This window comes from Colias eurytheme, chromosome 1, assembly GCF_061535395.1.
Source record: "Colias eurytheme isolate Ceu_HAF_F1 chromosome 1, ilColEury1 Martin Lab GWU primary, whole genome shotgun sequence".
NCBI classification, from domain to species: domain Eukaryota; kingdom Metazoa; phylum Arthropoda; class Insecta; order Lepidoptera; family Pieridae; genus Colias; species Colias eurytheme.
In genome coordinates this window covers 14,582,844-14,606,673 of record NC_142980.1, presented here as the reverse complement: position 1 = coordinate 14,606,673, position 23,830 = coordinate 14,582,844, and the positions used below count along the sequence as shown (strand labels likewise).

The window sequence follows — 23,830 nt, the reverse complement described above, 5'->3', positions numbered from 1 at the left end:
ATTGTCGCAAGTAGTATATTTATTATTTTGTTCTCCAAGAACAAGTTTCCCGTTCATAGGTGTTTAGAGTGTACACTTGTTGCACAAGCTCACTGAAATTTTGTCTTCTTATCGCTTACACACTTTCGGATATTACTTAAGTAAAATTGTAATATAGTATTCAATATAATTATTGTACTTAAAGTTATAGCGTATCAGTCTACGATATCGTAAAAACTTATAATTGACTAGATAATGATTTCACACATAATTCTTTATTAATTAATTATTATCTTTAATCATTATATAATAACAATATAACAAACCCTGAGAATGCTTGAACAAATTCGCATTATTGAAATTATAATTATACTAGCTTTCCACCCGCGGCTTCGCCCGCGTTTTCAAAGAAAAACCCGTTCCCGTAGGATTTCCGGGATAAAACCTATCCTATGTCCTTTCTCAGGTATCAAAATATCTCTATACCGAATTTCATAAAAATTGGTTCAGTAGTTAAGGCGTGATTGAGTAACAGACAGACAGACAGAGTTACTTTCGCATTTATAATATTAGTATGGATAGTATGGATAGTATGGATTATGCAGACGTAACTAAATATTTAAGAATAAATGTTAGACATAAACGTCAACGCGCTCAAATAAATTAAAGTCGCAAGATATCTCCTAATAGTATTGCGGAATATAATTTATAACGAAATATGTTAATAACTGTAATATGGAGAATAGAGATCATGCCAAAACTTTATATAACACGTAAAATTGCAAGTCGAGAGACGCTACGATGTAGGAGCGAGTGAAACTACGGCGGAAACGAATTTAGTCGTGAGGACCAATCGGTCGGGGCGGAAAGTAGGTGGGTGCGAGTAGAGGCGGGCCGGCGGGCCGGCGGTCACCCTCGTACTGTGTACCGCGGGCCAGCATCTGCAGCCGCGACGGGCACATGCTTCAGGTGAGGCGCGCGAGGAGGACGTGCCGGGTGCCGGCGAGAGCTCTCGCTCGTCAGTCCGCCGCCAGTAGCCCTCGGCAAGGCGCGGCGGGCGTACGCCGCGCCATGGCTACGTCCAATCATTCTAACGTCACTAGTGACGAAACTTTCCTCAACCAAACTTATTTCGATCACGTTGCTTCTTTGGTGGCTCATGCGTTATTCGTTTATTATACCCCGATTTTAATACTTCTCGGCTCGATTGGCAATTTATTGTCCGTGTACGTATTTTTTAATAGTAAATTACGGTTGCAGTCCACCAGTCAGTATCTTTCCGCCCTTGCGATCTCGGATACGATATTTCTATTGCAACTTTTGGCTCCCTGGCTGAGCTCCGTGAGCCTGACGACCATATTTTACGTCGGCGGTTTCTGTCAGATATTCGTGTATTTGTCGTACGTGTCATGCTGCCTGAGCGCGTGGCTCGTGGTCGCGTTCACCATCGAGCGCTTCGTCGCGGTAATATACCCGTTGCGACGCAACGCGTGGTGCACGGTTAAGCGCGCTCGGCACGTCATCATCTTGCTGTCCGGCGGCGCGACGATGATAAACCTCCCGGTGCTGAAATTCGCGATCTCCACCAGCGATGATTGCAACATAGACCGCAAGTATCTCGAGCACGCGGCGCGCTTCAATCTCGTGGATACGATGTTGTCCTTCTCGATCCCCCTGAGCCTGATCGTTCTGCTAAACGTGTGGATAATATTCGGGGTGTGCCGGCTTGAGCGCGCGCGGCACCAGCTCATGAAGGCCGAGGGCACGGCGACCAGCGAGGGCACGCCGGCCAGCGAGCACGCGCGGCAGTCTCGGCTGGTCGGCTGTCCCCGCTCGCAGCAGCGCGTCACCCGCATGCTGCTCATCGTGTCCTCTGTGTTCGTCATCCTGAACCTGCCCGGCTACGCTTTGCGGATCATCGCTTACGCCTACGATTTGGTAAGTATATCGACAGACGCAACGCGACGCAATTTTATTCTATATTTTCTTTCTAAATGCATCAACGCGATTGTGAAGCGCTAGTGTACGCACGGCCTTAGTGCTAAAAATGCTAAAGATTATTAAATATTGTACCCCAGCGAAGGTGTGACGCTAGTCTCTTTAATGTGCTATCTGTATCGTTGCACAAACTATCAATGATTAATCCAAGCCATAATCGATTTTAAATTGTCTAATATATATTTCACGAAGGTGCCATGCCTTCAGCCAGCGAAGCGCATTTGAGTGGCATAAAACTTTCGCGTTTATGTTGCTTTGACTGTAATTGAAATGATGGACTAAACATCTTATGAGCATGAATTTTAAATTAGCCGTGGTCGTCCCTACTGCTCTAATAGGTGTAATTCGGTTACGGCTTCGCATTGTATATGCAGAGTTTTAGACAAATACACAAAACTCAACTTTCTGACGTTCTCAATTTAAACGCGCTTTGAATGACACTAATAGCCTTATATTTTAACGTTCACATAAAATTATCATAAACTGTTGTTTCTCGCTGCCGAGTCTTTGTGAATTGGAGAGTGCAATTTATGAAATTGTTAACGAGTAACATTTAGAGTATACTATAATATTTTAAATGAACAACGGCTAGGGTTACCATTTCGTAGGAAGTGCAATTTTGTAGATATTATTCATTAGTAAAACAATGTAAAAGTTATGAAAACATCGCCGGCGGCTTACTGACGTAGTAGGTATGCAACGCTAGTAATGGGTTCTATATTTACACATGGTAGTAAGTAGCCTGTTTGGTGGCAATCATAAGGATGCGGGTACGGGTTTTCAAGTTAGCGATATAATATGTAAAAACTGACAAGTAAAGTAAATGTGATTGATATAGGTGTCAGAACTATATTTCTATTCGGAATGATATTTGACTTAATTAAATGTATAAAAAGAGCTTCAGAATATGCTTACATATAATCGAAATAACAAATAATTAATAAGTTCTCAATAAAATATATAATCTGCTACAGACACGAGTGATGGTGTAATATTTGATACACAATATAATTTGTCCCTCAATCAACGTAAAAAAAATAGTTTGCCCCTTTTCTTACCTAAAGACTATCTGTTTCTCGAAAAATTTAATCATAACTAAAGGTATAGCTTTAAATAACCCGCGGGCGGACTCGCGGAAGCAAATCAAGTATTTCTATAACTCATTTGTTAGTCTGATGTATATATTAATCTATATTATTGTAAAGTTTCCACCATCCACCCTCATCACAAACTTACGCATTTATTATATTAGTAAAACTCTCTGTGCTCCGCGGTTTTACCCGCAGTGCTCCGCTCCTGTTTTTATTAGCGAGATGATATATAAGCCTTTAGACTTCCTTGATAAATGGGCTATCTAACACCGAAAGAATTTTTCAAATCGGACCAATAGTTCCTGAGATTAGCGCGTTCAAACAAACCAACACTTCAGTTTTATAATATTAGTATAGATATTACGATCTAAAGTACTTATTATAAATTTATTATTCGTATTCCTTCACATGTACGATAAGTACCGGCGGATAGAAGGGGTAAACTTAGGTTAGCGATGTACAAGTACAATCACAAATACAAAGTTCTGTGCGACGCATTTCCTTGAGCCGTCGGGCCTTGGTTAGACGACAACCACAACGACATTCCAATTATAAGACTACATTTTTATAACTGACTAGTAGCTCGCTCCGGCTCTACCCGGGTAAACCTTTTTGAAAGTTTTTAAATATTTAAAGTCATCATAATGTAAAATAAAATAAATCCACCAAACAAAAAATCATTAAAACCCGTTTAACCTTCTCGAGGCATAAGTGGTGTGTAACAAACACGCCTTTCTTTTATGAAAATGCGCTCAAGGTGTAACAAGTTCGCAATTGTACTCTTTAATCTTTCACTTCGCTATAATATGGTCTAAGATCCCGCATAGAGGCGACCTTCACTCGCGTGCTTGCCGGATGAAAATTATATTTCATCAAATAAACGGTGTTTCTCACCACTTACTACTAATAGTCTCTAGTGCCAGTATTTTCTTCATGGCAATCTGAGTCGTTAATCTCTATAGCGTATGCACTTAGATAGTAACGTGCGAATGTTTTATTCCTAAAAAGTGTTAGTTATTAATCACACATAGTTGGCAAACATTTACCGTGTCCATTAAATAAAATCCGCACTCGCTGCGTGCATGAAATATTTTATCGCACTTGAAAGTTGTATGAATATTTAAAGCACGGTCTTTGTAAACTTTTGGAATGCGTTCATTTTTAATGAAGCATCGAACCCTTTGTGGAAAATCTGGGATTTTTAAACGATGTCGTCTACTGTGCGACGGGAAGGGATTTGGCTTTTTGAACCTTTTATGTATACCTACAAATATTTATTTATCTTATATTTTTATAATTATATCTTATATTATAAAACTTTATAATAAGTCATGGGAATACAATAAGTCAATACGACATGGGAACCTTCAAGCAAAGAGCCTACACCTTCCTGAAAAACCAACTTCCACCTTAAAGCCGGCTATAAGATCGCAGTGTTCCTAACGCTGTGATCGTCATGGGCGGCGTCTATCACCTACCACCAAGTGAGTCGCCTGCCCTATTGCTGGGGTTACTATATAAAAAAAAAGTCACCAATAAAAACATGCTACTTTTCATGGACATTCTTACGGCTATTCTAACAAATAAAAAATACAAATTCCCGAGTGTGGAAAAAATGCGACAATAAGTCAATCCCGTCTACTGTCAATCAATATAACAAGATCACAAATAAGTGATGCAATTAATAGCATCACTCATCAGCAGCTTACAAACAGTTCCCACTTCCCGCGGATGATCCGCGATGGAATTCATTAAGGCAATCTATAATGTTTACAAAATATTAACGAAAGCCAATTAAGTTTGATGGAAATAGGCTTGCATTTTTGTTTACATTATCAGTAATGCAGTAATATGCAATGCTAAATATTATATTACCTACATGTAAAAATAATTTTAAAAGCTACCCACTTAATGTATTACGAATTTTATTATTATTATACTCGTGACACACAATAAAACACAATTATTTAATTACCGACCGTAAACTAGAAGAGCCTGTTAACACACGTGTTACCAGTAGAATTTGCGAGAATTGATAAAAGGAAAATTGGGGGTAGCAAGCTGTACTACTGCGCGTACTGCTGGAGTCGATAAATTATTTATTACTATAGTTTGCAGGTCCTGAAAGCGTGAAACATTGTATGGATTAAAAAGAAAATTAAAGATTTACAAAAATAGAAGAATAAACTTTCATAATCGTTTGATAAGGCTTTATAAAAAGTATAACGGAACGATTAAACTCATGTTATACTAAATTTTAGACAATAAAATAATTTAAAATCGAGACATTGATGTATATTTAGTGGATTATAGTTCCAAAATACTTATTCATCATCGTTGTCGTATACGTGGAAAAAAAAGTAGAGTAGTTTTGCTACACAAAAACCAAGGTCTTTCTCCTCTTCAATTAGTTCATAATTGCAATTAAACGCAATAAAAGAAAAATATTATAAACACAGTATCGTAGATAACAAGAATACATTAACTTAACTTGTAAAGACAAATTTCATCATGTAAACTGAAACTACAACTACACTAAACTCTAATCTCTAAAAAAACTCGGTAAAACAACATCAAGTGTAATAAAGAAATATAATGAGTTAATATCACCCTTGCAGATATTATTGCATCATATTTTTTCGCGTGCATCCTTATAAAATTAACTAAATTACGTACGTAAATAACTCGAACGTTACCCTAGCTGCTAGCATAATGGGATATTCCTATGGCTTAACAGACTCCAAAACGAGGGAGTCTCCCAAGCAGACTACTTTCATGGCCGTATATTGAAAGCCACCGAAGTTTGCTAGACGCGATGCGAGACGCCAAATTAATTTGCTGCAAACTTTTTCTCGGCAGGTATCTTGAGAGCGATTTTATATTGAAGATGCGTCTGCCTATCGGCTGACAAAAGGCGGCCTTTGACTTTATTATGAACGAACGTTATTGTGAAGTAATAATTAAGTTCGGCGAGCGATTTCGCGTCCCTATTTATAGTGCTTTCAGTGTTCCGACCGAAATCCACTTTTTAAGTTTGCAGCCGCTCGCAAGTTTGAGATGTGACATGGTTAATGTGCGGATAAATTGAAAGTGACAATTTAAATTTAGCCCGGCCGTCCAGCGTCGAACCCTCGATCTGCAGATTGTCGCTGCCGACTAACTTTAACCGATTTCACTGCTCGAGCGATTAACGAGTAATGTGATTGTGTCGGGATAGGCTGGCTTGCTGATGCATGTTGCTTATTTTTAGGTAAACACCGATTTAGTACTTGCGTGGACTTTGTATATACTTCTATTGGAGTATGTATTTATTACCTTAAAATTTTCCATAGTATTATTTTTTGACGGTTGAAGTTTAAATTAATTCAGTTGTAAATTCGGAAAGAGTCGCAACATCTTTTAGATAATCTCGCAACTTTTTCGTCACATTTTAACAAAATTGGAGATAGAAAAAACTTTTTTATAGATATAATAAATCTATACATTAATACGCAGTTGGTCGTCTTCTGGTATGAACTTGAAAGAGTGTACCCTATGCGAATCTTTTTACATATGGCGTCGCTTTTTATTGTAATGCAGATTTGTCGAATGTTTGTTTCATTGCGTTTTATGCATTGAAATTTAAGTGAAAACGAGATGGTTACAATTCTATTTTATTTTCCAATTCATAATATAACTAACTAAAACATTTTTTAGAAAAGCACAGCGTCATATTATATTAACAAAGTTTGTAGAACTTGCGTAGAGCTTCCGTAGCTTTCGTAGCATAATCGTTTGTAATGGCATCACGACGTACGTACGCGGTACAAAACGCTTATCAGATTACAGGCGGTTAGCCCGTCATTGAATCTCATAGCGGGTTACATAAAACGATTACCTCAGCAGCAATTGCTGAATAAACAGACGGCGGGAACATCACGCGTGGTTACGTGGCATGCAGGAGTCTATAGACTAGAGTTAGAACTAACTAACCGATATAGATATCGGTGCAGTAATTTATGCATCTCGTCTGCACGGACGCGGTGCCTTGATACTTCCATTATAGCCCACATAACTAAATCATCTCAGTGACGTACGCGAAAGGGCTTCGTGCATAATACATTGATTAGATTCAACGTGGTGGGTTTTTTAACGTAGGTATGTTTCGTCCGCGGCGGAAATAGAACAATAGTTCAGTGATGAAGGCCGCGTCTGAAAGCTTTCCGATAACTTGTCTAGATTATGTTGAAGGTGGTTAATAGGTTCCCTTTTATCGGCATTTTTCATTGATCCGACTATATCCTAAATGTAATATTTGAATATGTAGTTTAGATTAGGGAACACATTTAGTTAACAGTGTGATACCATTTCGTGTATGCGTTGTAGTCTTGTAGAAAAGAGTCCAGCGTGAATGAGGAACATTCATCCATCTATCTGTCAATCACTGTATATAATAAAATTGACGGTTTCCTAAAGCGTTGTTGGAGACATATTAAATAGAGTAGGTAATAGGTATATCTTATTTTCATGTACAATGGCTATAAAGGAAGCGGCGTCTGTCAGTCAACGGTAGTAGGATTTCCTTTGGTCAACCCCAGGTTCCCTTGAGATACATTTAATGCGCTTCAGGAAACAGTTTTAACACTTATCTATGACTGATTGTGACACGGCACATTGTTAAACGCAAAAGTTAAACGTAGGGTTCACTAGTACAGCAAGTTTTTGAATTTGTATATTATTAGTTAAAGATTTCTTTGCCGTGTAACTTTCGTGAACTTTCCATAAAAGAACAGATCGATAAGTTCATTTTTATTGTTAAAAATATAAATCATTATTAGGTATCAACAAACAAATATTACTTAATTAAACGATTCTTATTGAAAATAAAAGATACATCTACAATTGAACATTTTTATTTCAATTAAACCATTACCTTGCTTTGCCACATTGAAAAGATTGAATGAAAACAAACCAAGAACAAATCGCACTGTTATTGGCACTTGTGGAAAAATAAATAATTAAATTCCATTGTAAGTGAATGTAAAGCCCTAGCCGTGGTATTCTAACCATATTTTTTATTTTATATCAACGGAATGGCGTACCGTCTATCGTCGCTTCCGATTCTTGAAAGGAATGAATAAAGTTTATATAATCGCTCCTTTAATACGCTGATAAGCTTCTTTTTCTAATTAGTAATTATACATATTCAGACTGGGGTAGATCCCTTTAAAAATAATAATAAAAAGTAAGAAACCCATTAGAAAAGGAGGGGAATATGATGAAAATAAAAGGAAAAATAAATTACGGTCCATCCGAGTTCGGGAAGTGGGAGGGAGGTGTGCCTGATTTAGTAAAAGCTCATTTTCACAGTGTTTGTATGCATTTCCTGAGAACATTTACTATGGTAATGTTTATTTTTTTACACCATATGAAAGTAGAGATTTCAATGAATAAAATGCTCCCCAAGTTTTTGAAAAAAGCTGATATTTTGACGGGTGACTTTTCGATTGAAAATTAGGTTGTTTTTTTGGTATTAATTCAAAATAAGGCGAAAAAATTAATATTTTCATTCAAATAAATTACAGTGTATTTGGGACATAATAAAGTAAGTTTCCACCAAATTTCGTAGAAAAACAATGAATTTTGAAGTAGATAAAAATAAAAAACCAAAAACTTGGTTTTTTGAATTTTTCACCTAAATTTTGAGGTTATGTAAAAAAATTGTAAATACAAAAGTTGTAGATCTTTTAATTACCTACAGCTTTGCCATTGAACTTTTTTCCGTAGGACTTGTAGTTTTGTCGGAAATCGAGAGAAACCATTTTTTTCTCTTAAAAGCTCTCCCCTCCCACTTCCCGAACTTGGATTGACCGTAATTTATTTTTCCTTTTATTTTCATCATATTCCCCTCCTTTTCTAATGGGTTTCATCCGACTGCGATTTTTTTTTTGTTTCAAAAATTATCTACTGTAGTCTAATTCAGTTATGAAAAGCATTGTCTTTTTTATGGAAAAATTCAATTCCAAAAAGCTTGTCATTTTTATTTCTATGTTTAATTGTTTATTCGAAACGAAAATCATTTAAGAGTTAAAAAGCGGTTTTCCTGTGAAAATATTTAACATATATTATATAACGAGGTCTGCTGTGTGGTAGCTAGAGTCAATATATCTTTAATCAATTATATTCCAATTTATCAGTAAAAAATATTATATTTACAAAAAATTAACAAAAAAATAAAATCTTTGTGAACGTACTTTTCAGAAGGGAATAATAAACAAAAAATCTTTGATAAATTAAAAATGTTTTAAGGATAAAGAAAAAAAATAACAAAACTCGATTATTATTAACGTAAATAACTTATATTTTAAAAATTCATAAATTGAATAGCAACACGATTTCATTTTAGCGGAAGCAACATAAAATATAAATAAAGGTCTTTTGTTAAAATTTAATATTTTACATCCAATATAAATACAACATAAAGTTTTAAAAAATTATTCCTGGAAAATACGACACACAAAGCTAAAGGCGGCTATTGACCTCTGACCCGTCATATTTTCCCAATGTACACTGCATTTTAGCTCGGCGTGATTTAAAAAAATAACCAATGACGACACACTTTGATACACGCCCCGAAGTTGTTTTTCATCCCCACTTTTCCACACAGATATTACAATGTGAAAATATAAATAATGGCAATAGCTTGATAAACCCAATAGCTATGAGAGTACACCAAAAACTTAACAATGCAAATTGAACATTTCTGAATTTACAAGTAATCAGTTGACAAAAAAAAACCAACACACACTTTTAAGCGTAAATAGACAAATAAGTCGTGTTTAAAAAGTATCAAAGGGCGCCTCAAACGGAAACGAATGCTCAAAATAGACCACGACAAACAATTTCAGATTGAAAAGCATAAGCGCACAGATCTCCCGCCCAGCCAGGTCCGTGTAAGCACTATAGTGCTCAAAACGAGCAAGCACCTCAGGTTCCCGCTCCAGCGCGTCTTTGTTTTACTCAGCAGAAGTGCAAAATTTCCATTCCAACCGTTCTTGTATTGCGAGAGATCAAATTTTAATATTATTTGCTGCACGGAACGAAACAACTGTAGCTACACAATACGCTATTGAATTTTTTTTGTTATTCGCTTTATTTTATTTCTGTGCACCTTGTTACAATGAAACGTTCATCTTTTTAAAGACTCAAGTGTACGTGGGACTTAGCTTTGTCAATTAGACACTTATGAGTATTTTTTTCGCATTGGTCGACATCTTATGTTTCGGTTGCAATTATTTCAGCTGCAACTTTTCAGTCATTCGCGGTAAGTTTATATAGCTTCGTCTTTTCCTTGTTACAAATTACAAATTCGACATATCTTTTGTACTCGCTTATCGAATTTAACATAAACAAGTTCCATGAGTAATACAGATTTAATTTTATTTTCGTTCATATTAACAAATTATCACATTATGTTTTGTACCGAGGCTGTACCCGAAAGAAGCTTTCTGTAACTCGTATCCGATGCAATCGGTTTGGAACACGTAAAGCGCTCCCAATAAAGGATATTAATTTATCCGTCGCTTTCTTCGACACGTTTGTCGTACTGTAACCGCTAAATCAAACAATGTATGTATTATTGCAAACGCCCCTAATAAATCTATCAACACTAATTTGTATTCTAGAACTTAGGAGAAATTTTCTTACAGTCCCTCTTTTATTGATCGATTTTTGTCTACGACTATTTGTATTGAGCAGTCTTTTGTGTCCTGAAAGACCCAGACATTTTTTTGTCTTCACCGCGAAGCGAACCCAGACGCGTCGGTTTTGCGCTCACGGGTTAACCATTATACGAAGTAGACGATCATGGTTACATCCGTACACAGTCTTAAATTATTTTTTCTTATTTGGTCGATTCTTCACTGACCACTATTTTATAGCCACTTTTGTTATTCACTTTATCCCAATTGGTTGTTAATAAAGTTAATTTATATTCAATTAATCGCACTTGTCACTAATTATAGCGAAATAACAGTTTCATTACGTCTCTATTAATAATGAAAATAACATGTATTTGATTGAACTAAACGAAATAAATGAACAATGCTTTGAATGAATTATTACCTGTTAATAAACACAATAGAAAATAATATACATTTTATAACTTTTATCTATAAAAAATATTTATTTAATAAACAACCAAACTTTTATAAAACTGAGCTTCAATATAAGAATATCTTCTATAATCTGGGTAGATAGTTCAATTGATATTCAATATAAACAAATCTCCCGAGCCAAGTAGCGTTGGTAACAATATAAAATGAAAAAATGTTCGATCCTTTAGTGAACAGTATATCGTCGACGAGGTAAACAGATACTTTTCCAATACAAGGTTCTTAATGCAAAGGATTTATTCATCTTTTTGCGTACCTTTATAAGAAATATAAGTACTTATAATTTATGTATAATAACAATATAACGATATTGAGAGATTAAGTGGATTGTTTTCTTCGCTGTATCATTATTTGTACTCGTATATTATTATTTGTTTCAAAGTATTTTTTTTTCGCTATTTACATTTCTACTACATGACTAATGATATATAATGACTGAACGTTTAATTGCACATAATTTACACCTGTACATTTTCGCAAGAACATGTGATATTTGTTTGAATAGTACACATAATATATGGTTTAAAATTGCTTTCGCATCGATCTTTTGTTATTACCTCATAACCTATGCCAATTTCAAGGTATTCCCTCGGTTATGTTTCGCAATTTCAAAGTGTTATTTATAAGTTTTACACGAATCCCTTGCAATTCTCAACTTTCATGGAGTTTTAAATTCTTAGATTCTTAAATTGTGGATGTGCTTTAAGAATGAGATTACTGGACATATTGCTAGATTAGAAAGCTCATCGCTAATATAATAAGCAGCTGGCGTATGCGAAACGGTTGCGTGTAGGCTTCGCGGCTTCTACATATTAATTTTATGTGACAGGAAGGGAGTTCCACGTTGATAGGAAGCAATAATAGTCTTGGACTTATCTATTGTTTTACGAAATTTATCAAAAGTTGAGGATACCACATTGAATAGTGAAAAGGATGTGAACTTCGGTTCTCTAAGGTTGTATCGTTGGCAAGAAAGTTATCGATGTGTAAAAATCTTCATACAAATTTTACGGACAACAATTTTATCACATTTCCAGGAAAATTATAAAAGTTTGGGCTCAAAGGAGTTTAAAAAAATATCTCTGTGCAGCGCTGTCTGAATGTATTTGATTTTTTTTATTTCGGCTCATACGCGGGCGCTCTATGTCTATACACAGTGTAATTGAAGTTGCGAACGATGTCCCCGAACTTTGTAACGCATTTTTGTGAAAGTGTAACAATGTAGGTATTTTTAATTTTAGTTAACAACAAATTTTTATTGCTTCCTAGTTTCTGATACATCATATGTAGTTCACTTAACTTTTCTTATTAATCGTTTTTTTATTTTTTTTTAATCTAACAGCAATTTTTTGCTCATTACTGAGTTCAAAATATTATAAAATCATTATGTTTTCTTACATCTCGAAAATGTAATTCACAACAAGAGCACTAATTATCTTTAACGTGTAACTTTTCTAAGCTCTATAATATTCTGCTTTATAATACGGTTCGTACTTAAATACGCAAGCTTACAAGTATAAGCATTACGCAATACAAAGCAACAATTGGTTATGTGGGTAGCCACCTGTTGCCAAGCCGTAACCACAACGCTACGCACTTGCTACGGTGAACGCTACGTTGCTACGAGATGCTCTTTCTTTTGTTTGCGCCGCCGCAAATTAACCTTCACTCGGGTTTAACTGTTATTTAATTATACGTTGAATATTATAACAAATGGTTTTTATAATGCTGAAAACATAACATTTTCACGTAAGAACAAGTTACGTAATGGGGTTTTGCATAATTAATATAAAATAATCTGAATGTTAATGGTCTTACAAGTTTTTCTGATTAAATTACGTATTTTGCTTAAAGATTTCATATTTTTCCTAATTCAAATGAAAAACACAAATAATACGATGTTTTCTTTTTATGTAATTAAATATTAATGATCCTAACAATTTCGTTAAATTAACAATACAATAATTCTTAAGAATGTTAAGCAAAATCCTTTTGATTAACGCAATGTTTTACGGGATTCGCAAAACTTTCGAGGAAGCTTCGAAGAAGCTAATCTCTTGAACTTAAATAAAAATACGCCAATCGGGAAGCCGTAGTGTAAGTACAATGATCCCGAGGTAGCTTTTGCATAACGCTTTAATAAAAATACAAAAAATAATTGAAAATGAAACTGAAAGGATGAATATACTTACCTATTATTTTCAATAAAGATTTAACATCAATGAAAATTCAATCATATAATATATAGCGCCCACATATTACCAGGCTCATTCATAAAAACCTTCGCAATTGAAAATATGCAAACAGCGCCAATTAATGTGGCACCCACCATTGACACAATCCGATCACAAGGACAGCTACTGTAACACCTGTACACACACTGTTACAGTTTGAGGCGGGAAATGTTTGAAAAGTTAAGGTCTCCGCCAACGGATCAATTAGATTAAACATCAAACCAAATGATGCGGAAGCCATTTATATTTCCCGCTAGCGACTTAACAATATATTTTTCTTCACGAAATCAAATAACGAGCACTCAAGAAAAGGCGTCAGTATATGGTTGTCTCCTATTCAAATATGTTGTGGGTAGTGGGCACAACGTATTTTCCACCCACATACCGTTTTATATTTTATCATTTGTTACCTTGAGATGTGATCGCATTAGTGAACGTGAAAGAAACTTAGGTTCTGCGACATATTTCTCACAATATTCCGTTTCCGATATATTTTATTATATTGTAAATAACAATGCTAAATGGATTCATCGAAATATATTTTCTGAGCTTTGCAAATTGTGTTTAAATATAGGATATTGATAGCGAATACAATAAGAAATCGTGAGTACTACTTTTTATGGATGGTAATAAAAAAATTGTACACGTAAAATTATTGACTACCCGGTAGCGCAGATTGTAAGTTGTAACCATTGTAACTCTGAGTAGGTACGTTAAAGACGGGTTGCATCCCCGCTTCTGGGAACTACTTGTGATATTTTTCATTTCTAGTGTTCAGACATGTTAAAATTATACATCTGAAGTCAATAATTAAAAAAAATATTTAGGTGTTTCGATGAAATGTAATATTATATTTTATTCTTATTTACCTACATTTTATAGAATAATTCCTACAGAGAAGTAATTATTCCTTCAGAAAAGTAATCTTCTGTTAGAATATCCATAAAACAATGTTTGCTTGCTCCGCTTTGTTTTGCAAATTAATGACAACGCAATATTTATATAATAATTAAGTTCCAATAACGCAAATAAAAATGATTAATACGTATTTATTTTCTCAGCTACTTAATGAAATAAATCTCATGATATCATAATGGTATCATGAGATGACAAGACACTCACATATTTACTGAACGAAATAATATATTTGAAGCAGAGATTAATTATCCAATAAACCAGCGACAAATCTTTCGCTTCAGTAAATACCATTATTGGATTATGATGCATGTTTAAAGGACGATTCCCGCATTAGCAAATACTGGTTAACGTGCATTATACATTGAGCAGTGTGCGTGAAATGTTATTCCTGAAAAATTTGTTTACTCAGAAATAGCTCAAACGAGATGCGAATTCAATATGCTATATTGCGCTTTGCAAATTAATTAGCTATAAGACGTTACAAGGCGACTGTAATACCTAACACTTTGGAAATACGATATTCAATTTATCGATAAACAGGATCCATTTTCATAAGCTCATTACGCCTCGGTACAAACTTTAACATTTTAAACGTAATAAAATACCACTTCTTCATAGATGCACATTTATATCTATAGATTGAGAAAGCCTTGCATTGTAATATGAAACACAAAGGTGTTGATACATTTTAAATGAATTTATATTGAAAACTAGCCATAAACTAGTTTATCGACTAATAGAACAATAAACTGGGTTACCGATGCATTAAAAATTAACTCAACGAGCCCGAAATATTAATATTCAATGTGCGCATCGTGAACTTAGCTGCGGCTAATTTTATAAATCTGTATTGCACTCTGCGAGTTACGGCATAGACGTGTTTCAATGACCGTTTTCTTTGTCTCTACAGCAGGGCTCGGAGACCATGACCGGGCGTTGTATGGCGCTGCAGCAGCTGGCCATAATGCTATTCCACACCAACTTCGGCATCAACTTCATGCTGTACTGCCTGACGGGGCAGAACTTTCGCCGCGCCGTGCGGCAGAGCCTGCCGTGCCTGCGGCAGCGAGCTCGCCGCGCGGTCGCCGTGCGCCGCCCCACCAACCGCCCGGCCCGAGCCAGCAGCATCTCTAGTGAGTACCCCTCTTTGTATTGTTTTTTATTACTTTCAACAGGAATTTGACTAGCTGCGTCTTCTTCAATGCGACTGCAATTTCGATGCGTAGGCTATGTGATTTTAAAAGACAGGAAATCTCCTTCGACAATGTTTAAAAACACAATAATTCATCGAATAACCGGAACAAAAAGCTAATATGTACTTTAAAATATTATCGTTATTATTCCAAGAATAGCGAACAATATTAATAAATAAGGACATTGTTTTGCATTTATCATCACATCGTCAATAATCAAAATATTTTGTTGCCGTTAACAATCAGAGGTAAATTTTGGGAATTTTATTTGTAAAACGTCATCATGTTTCAGCAGCGTACAATATGCATCGTAATTACAAACATGCATTGTCCTTAATTAACGTGATGGCGAGGTATTTATATGCGATATGCATGTCGCATATCCTCTTAGCAGTTCCGACTGCCTTTGGCCAATTAAGTCAAAACGTTCGAGTTGAAGCGCTTCATTTAACATTGTTCACTTGGATTCATAGCGTAGAATTAAACACATTGTTTATTAAATTATAGAACTGTTCTGAATATGAATATGCTGGTGGGATGATGTTTGTAAAGATGCTTATTATTTATTGTGTACAACTCTGCAAAGAGTTATTAATGTTCAAGATTATTTACATCAACAAGCTTTTATTGGCATCACCAACGTTGAAACCTGGATCTTCTCGTGTAAGAGGCTTTGTAACATGTATAACATTTACGTTATATGAACCTATAATCATATCAACGCTATTTAAAATATAACGAGGGTATCATAAAAGAAGTTCGCAGCAAAAGCACATTCAATATGAACTGAATACTGTTGCATCGCGGAAAGGATTACAAATTGCAAAATGACGGACAACCGAACAAAGCAAAGCTAAGCAAAAGATTGTAAGAACGTCTCTATTATACAGACTCTAAAGAGAAAATAAAAACGTAACGCTTCTTTAAGAACTGTTTTGATTAACAATTATCCTTGTTTATGTTTCTTAAACTATGGCGTTTCTTGCCGGTTCTTCTCCACTGCTTTCCAAATCGGTGGTAAATGTTAAAAATAAGTAATGACGGTTCAAAATTGCGTCTAAAAGAAGTATAATTGAATAAATAAATGAGTTTGAGTTGAAACAATTTCAATTAGATACAACATTCAGTTTGTCTGATACAAAAAAGAAAACATACATTGGTATAAGAAGCAATTATTCGAATTAGATATAAATTCTCTACGTAGAATTGCCACACAGGGTTATCAATTCGCAGATATACAATAGCCATAATTTAGCTTGTTATATCATGTATGTTCAAGCTGCGCTAAACTAGTCCTGATGACTATTTGAAAGTTATTGAAGTGATACAGTTACAACATCTTGAGGAAATTCTGACAAGTTTCATGTACAAAAGCAACTCGAAGCGGCAAATTGAAGCTGTTTGATTGACATCTTTACTCAATTATGGCAACTGGTATAAATATGTAATTGTGTTGTAATTGCTCCTATGAATAGATGAAATAGTGCGCATGGAGATTAAATCATTTCCGAGTATAATTGAAAAAAAAAGCGTTGAATGTTCCACCGGTTGCTTTTTAACATACGTTAACAAAAAATCAAAAATGAACGTCATAGCTATGGAGATATCTATTGGCGACACGCGAAAAAATTCGACAGCCGACCGTGAAACGAAGGTGTTCTAGGAATTTTTAATTTTAATCGAACGTGGATATAAAATGAAACAACAAAGGAAACAGACAGACAGGGAGAGATGCTTTTTTATAAAAAAGAAACTGGAACCGGGGATTGCACGGAGCATTTTATTAACCCCGTCGGTAATACATGCTTCGCAAATATTAGCGTTAATCTCCCTCCCTTTATTTGCCTTCCTGCTTTGACGTCGCTCATATCATAATTATTATTTGGGTTGTCTTTTAGTGAACACATACTAATGGAAAACTTGACTGGCGTAGCAACTGAGTGCTTTATATTTAGTGTGTGTTAAATACAAAGTTATAAGTCAATTAACGCCTCGACGATAAGCATAGAACATTGTTAGAACAATTTTACTGTATATAATATTATGGGTGAAAGAAAAATAATTACTTTGAAACTAAAACGTTTAAAAGTTTCGAAGTGAGTGGTAAATTATAAAGTGGCACTTTTATAAACTTATGGTGGTACTTGTAAATTATATGGTATTAATAGTTACAGGTATCGCTTGGTAACAAGTTATCAGAACACAAGCTCGATACCGAGGGATCATTGACTCCGATTTATAATAGGAAACTATTGAATTTCATTATAATTTAAAGTTAAAAAGACTGTCGTTACAAGTGAAAAAAATATTATTTGACTCTCTTAAGATTGCATGGAACTTGTTTTTTCGTCCTAATTAATTTAAAAAAAGCATGGACTTGTCATGTATTCATAGTGGCTATGCGAATATATTTATTTATTTCCTACCAAACGTGTCAAAACACATCGATGAGCATTAAAATAGTAGTTGATTTTTTTTAACATAAAATAATTCTAATGTGTCACTTTTTCATCCAAAAAGAAATGTAAATTTAAAGCTATTTAAAAAATTAATAAAACAAATTATTATTCCTGAAAATGATTCTAATGCCCTTACAGAAAGGGCAGCGTTGGCCCAACAAATGGTCGTCACTCGTCGTTGTTTGCCGCCATTACGGCGATTCTGAAAAACACCTACAATGACGGCCAATCATAGACAGGCTAGGCCCTCATCACGATAGTGATTACCTCTACTTGTCCAACGCTGCCCATTGTGAAGAAGGCCATATATTAAGAAAAGCTAATGAATAATTTCCATCGCAACGTCGATCGAATCTTTTACCGACCCTCAATAGCAATTAGCAACCGTAGTTTAAGCTCGGTAAGGCTATTTATTCAATAGTAACCATTACTTGCCATACCTATCATATAGATAAAAACCATATTGCTGAGAAAAATATTTTTACTAAACAATTTGCCTTAATTAAAGATTAAAAAAAAATGCTAAATGTTATTTGAAACGTATTATCATTATCTTTTTTTAATAAAATCTCAATTTATCAACTCAAATTTTTTAAATTACTTTTATTACAGCATGCAAATTTTTGCACTCGGACCTCTTTTCTCCGTAAACAATATAGGTACGCTTTGATCACCTGGCCTACAAAATGAAATAGTATTTAATTGAAAAAATGTTATTATTCCGAGTAACAGTGACAATACCATAATTTTGCGATTACTACGAATTTTTATAAAGCCAAGAGCACATCTCGTTTCACGGGAATCGGGGGCAAATATTGGTAGCGACAAATGCTTTCTTCACTTGGTGTTTCCGGTCAGTTAATTTATTATTAGTAATTTAAAAAACCTTAATTAAATAAGGTTTTTAATTAAATAAAATGCCTGACTACTGGCTTATGACATCATAGCGAAATACCAGTAGGTAATCACGAAGAAATGGAAGAACAACAAAACACATCAGAAAGCTCAAAAAGAATCTATTGATTCCAAGGCTAAAAATACTATTTATTCCTAAAGCCATGGTCTGATTCCCTAAATAAAAACAATGAGTGCTGGCGCATGAGTTCGTGTTGAACTGTCTAGACGTCGCTGGACAATTGTGATAGACGGTAACCAATATAGCACAGAGAACCGCTCTGCAAAGTGACGCTAACCTAAACTGGGCAGCAATTAGCAGTATTTTTCGGCAACAATGGGAACATTAAGACGTAATGTTTGGACATTTTATACAATACAATTTAAAACGTCGAGATTAATCAGTACGAAAAACTAGTAATAGATCAAGGAATTAAAGAGTTGTTTTGAATCATTTACGTATAAAATAAACAACGTGATAAATATTGTCACCAAGAAGTTTAGCGTCGAGTGGTGGTTAAACATCACTGCAAATGCTGAGGAGTTGGTGTTTACTGAACTGCGAACTCTCCGCAGTTTATAGTTTTCAATTACAGATTAGAACGTAGTGTGAACGTATGAATAGATAGTGTATTTTGTACGAAGGTCGTGTATGTTTCTTTGATGTACCAATAGAAAAAATTGTTCTTGACAAAAAATCAAACATGGCCCAATGCCCATGTAATCTTATTTTAATTCAGGGTTACCGTTTGTTCGATTTGAAATTTGCTTGTATTAGTTGAACTGACGGCACAAATCATTTAGAAGAGTGGCAGGTCAAGGATGACTCGTTAATATTCTTGACTAGTAAAAGTGGTGTTTTACTAGTGACTTGTTGCTAATGCCACGGGGACCAACGTTGACTTGTGAAAAGCGAAAATAGTCAGGTACATATTATATGGAAGAGAAGAATCATGTTTCGATCACCCTGTTAAGAAGATTTAAGGGCATCATTTGCAGGTAACCCACGCTTTCACTTTGAGTATGCTTTTCTACGTACGAGAAGAAAATTTCACACTTTTATTATATGTTAAGCCTCGCCTACGACATTAAGATTACTGAATGTCAAAGAAATAATTGGCACGTAATAGACGCTATCGCTTAAGCAGCTTGTTATGAAGAAATTTTGTGCTATTGAAAAGTCGTATTACATGTATATTCTGCAATTTCTAAAGAATTAAAAATATGGTAAAGTCACTTGATTATTTCAAATATAGCAGTCTGGGGATTTTGGAAAGAATTTTTATAACAAACGAACTTTTGAAGAATGCGTCGACTTCGTGATGATTGATTGATGATTGATGATTCATTTTGTTTTTACTTATGGCACGCCCGCGCCGCGCCGCTTGTGTTTGATTCGCGCCTTAGATGTTCTCCTAAATGCATTGAATTTACACTCACTATCACGTTATAAGTAATTTCGGAGTGTAATATATTCCAATACACGTTTCAAAGCCTTGTTTAAATGAAATATGATACATTTCATCTTCCTCATATTTTAAAATGAAATCATTTTATCGTCCATCGTGTTTTATTTGTGTACAATACACGAACGGTTCTCGGAATAATTATGCTTGCGTTTTATAAAAAATGCACTTTCATTAATATAATTATGCCAAAGGCTTTGTTGTACTGTAATGCAATATTAATACATGACTGAGTTGTTTGTAATTGTTATTGTTTTATAAATGAAAACATTTATGCGAAACGAAATCAAAATATTTTAGCTCCGAGAATCAGAACACAACAATAATATGAAATAATTAAATAGTTGTATATTTATATATTCTATTTTGACAGACTTTATAAACTAATCTCAAGTATTTACAAGCTTTAATAGACCCTAAAGAGGATCAATTCGGTAATTTTGTAGATTTGTAGCAGTTGCTGTCTATGAAGTAAAGGTATCTACTATTTATTTTTTGATAAATGTGTCTGCAGTACGGGATGTTATTATTTTTGGATTAAATGTGGTATCTGTTAAATGTAAGAATGTTCACTTTCCCTAATTTCATAGTATTAAACCAAATCAAAAAATATCTTTCAATACAAAATCACGAGCTGATTGTATATTTTTAATGGTCGCAGATTTTTAAGACCTAGCAAACACTTTAACAAATATACTTCTAAACCCACGGCAGCGAAAATGATGACATACTATTCATAACAGTAATATTGCATTCATATCTTTGAATGAAATAGAACTGAATTGACTCGAATTCGTTGTTGAATACGTCCTCATCTTGTTTATAATTTTAAATTAATACTTATCCAAAAGTGATTGACAGATGTAAAGTTATTAAAACTTGAATCAGTCAAGCGGTTTTGGAGGAATATGGTAACTAACATTGAGCCACGAGAATTTTATAGATAGAGACAAAGTATAATGATTTGTTGTTACACTAAAATATCGATAGTGCAAATTACGGTTTATTTCTCTGTATGATGTTTGTTTCTCTGCATGTTTATAAATACGCTTCACAATTTCGCAATCAAAAATTACGTGATGTTGATATTGAATAGCTGAAGCTCCCAAATATTAATGATATTGCGTTTTAATAAAGCAGAGGCGTTGAATGTAATCACGCGGCTAGTTATTGCATTTGTTTGGTTTCTAAATTTGGACAAACACGAAATATTTAAAAAGCTTTTATTATGTGAACACTGAGATAATAGCTAGGACCGAGAATAAGCGATGCGAGACAATTAATTTGAATTAATTGTTCCAGCTTGGATAACAAACGCTTATAAAGTAGTCAAAATTGCGAATAATAGTGCTAATCTATACATCTATACAAATATTATAAAGAGGAAAGGTTTGATTTTTTGTTTGTTTGTTTGTTTGTATGAATTGAATAGGCTCCGAAACTACTTGGCAGATTTGAAAAATTCTTTCACTGTTGGAAAGCTACATCATTTCTGAGTGACATAGGCTAGGTTTTATCCCGGAAATCCCACGGGAACGGGAACTATGCGGGTTTTTTTTTTGAAAACGCGGGCGAAGCCGCAGGCGGAAAGCTAGTATCTTATAATCTTGTGCTATATTTCTGTTTAATTCTCAACAAAGGATGTGAAGAATAAAGTAACCTGATTTTATTCATAAAATTAAATGCATAAAGCTTATAGCTAGCTGTGTTTACATTTCCGTTATTATAATACAGAGTATTTAATTTACAATTTTTATTATAACATAATTCCCATAATAAAACAATGAACGCGCAAAATATATTCGCAAATATCTTAAGGTTGGATACGCAAAGTTTGTTCAAGTGCGCGAGTTTAATTTCTTAAGTTTAATGATCGAGGTCTCCGAGCAGACATCCGATCCCGTTGACAGCCGACACCCGACTAACATTTGGATATCATTCATCAACTTTATAATTACAAGTAACGCTGGTTACCTTTTTCATAATGTGCGTGTGCCCTACATTGGTTTTCGATAGATTGTCTCGCCGCTTTGTCGCGGTAATTTGTTCTAAACACGCTTATAAGCTTCACCTGTATGTTTCTATGTATCAAACTCCTTCAGATTCGAATTGACCCTCGCTCAACGTCTGTTGATCTGTCTAGATTCATTCAATTCAAACATTGAATCGTTTGACTTTCGCTATTTCCCGACGAGTTCGACTAACGCCCACGCGACTAAGCCGCCGGGTACCAGCGTTCACACCATCATTTTTCTTTTTATCATTGCGTACTAAGAACCCTGTAAAACCGCCATCCTGTTACAAATGACTCGAAATTTTGTGTCAACATCTCCCGGTCTATAAGTATGTATTTATAGACCGGGAGATGTTGACACAAAATTTACAACACTTTACAATTAACTAAAAGTAATATACATTTTAACAAATTAAGTTTTCTCTTCACAATACTTGCATCCTGGAATTAATTCCCGGAGCTATAACTTTCTGAGCGTCCCATTTATGTAATTTCAAAGAAATTTTATATTTAAATGTAAGCCTTCTTATAAATTTTCTTAACAATCGCCATAAGAATATATTTTTGTTTCCGAACTTAAATCTTTCCCTATACGGTATACCTTTCGTACATGTATATAGATGTGCATACTTGTACATCTATGCAACGGTTCTTCTTCTACTCGTACTTTTAAATACTGCTTGTCTAAAACTTATTTTTCAAATAAACATTTTATAAGCTCTTCATCTCAAATCAGATAAGAAGAAAGGTGTAATGAAATATACGAGTGCACAGTGCTGACTTAAGTCTCTTTTATATTAAAGAGAGATAGCGTTCGTTCAGCTGAACATTTTTCCTGGGGCTTAAATAACAACATAACGCAATCTCATGAAATATTCGACAAAAAGGTGTAAATTGTATTTGCGGTCCGCGCTCGGCGTGTCCGTTTATTATATTGACCGACATTCAAAAGCGCACAAAAAGCATTCAATTATAAACTCCGATAGCTACTATAGCGGTCGCGTGGTTTATCGACGCGACACAATATTTGTAAGAGAGTTTATGGCACCAAAACTTTCATTATCTCTCATTCCAAACTCGATAAAACATGAGAATATTTCAACAGGTGTGTCGGCTGCTTCGTTCATCAGCAACTGCACGGAGGCGACTCACTTGCCGAGCGCCAACACCGCGACCCCGAGCTCCCGCCGCCGCAAGCCGGGCGAGCGCTTCATCACCCGCTGGAAGTTCGACAACAGCCGCCAGCGCCGCCAGGGCGGGGGCCCGTGCACTATCGCCGGCCCCTCCACCAGCGCCGGCCCCTCCAACGACGTCGAGATGCGGGTCCTCAACAATAACGGCATATGACGGGGACGGAAGGAGCCCTACATCTGCACGACGATGTTTTGAAACGGGTGTATAAAGGAGGAGTATGTGTACCCGTAGACGCGT

At 35.1% G+C, this 23,830-nt stretch overlaps 2 protein-coding genes across 2 annotated transcripts in view; one reads left to right on the top strand and one right to left on the bottom strand.

The window, feature by feature from the left end:
- Nucleotides 1-23,830, bottom strand: part of fry (microtubule binding protein furry) — a 116,196-nt gene that overhangs the window by 55,772 nt on the left and 36,594 nt on the right. The gene's annotated exons all lie outside the window — the stretch shown is intronic.
- On the top strand, nucleotides 940-23,746 carry LOC149911381 (somatostatin receptor type 2-like). The gene is made up of 4 exons (XM_090106622.1): nucleotides 940-1,917; nucleotides 15,287-15,510; nucleotides 16,926-16,931; nucleotides 23,530-23,746. The coding sequence occupies exons 1-4, from the start codon at nucleotides 940-942 to the stop codon at nucleotides 23,744-23,746; spliced, it is 1,425 nt and encodes a 474-aa protein (XP_089962748.1).

Bases quoted from the DNA above. Each gene is read 5' to 3' on its own strand.
- LOC149911381 (XM_090106622.1), top strand. From the start codon at position 940: ATGCTTCAGGTGAGGCGCGCGAGGAGGACGTGCCGGGTGCCGGCGAGA. The intron at 1,918-15,286 runs GTAAGTATATCG...TCTCTACAGCAG, and splicing joins TCGCTTACGCCTACGATTTG to GGCTCGGAGACCATGACCGG.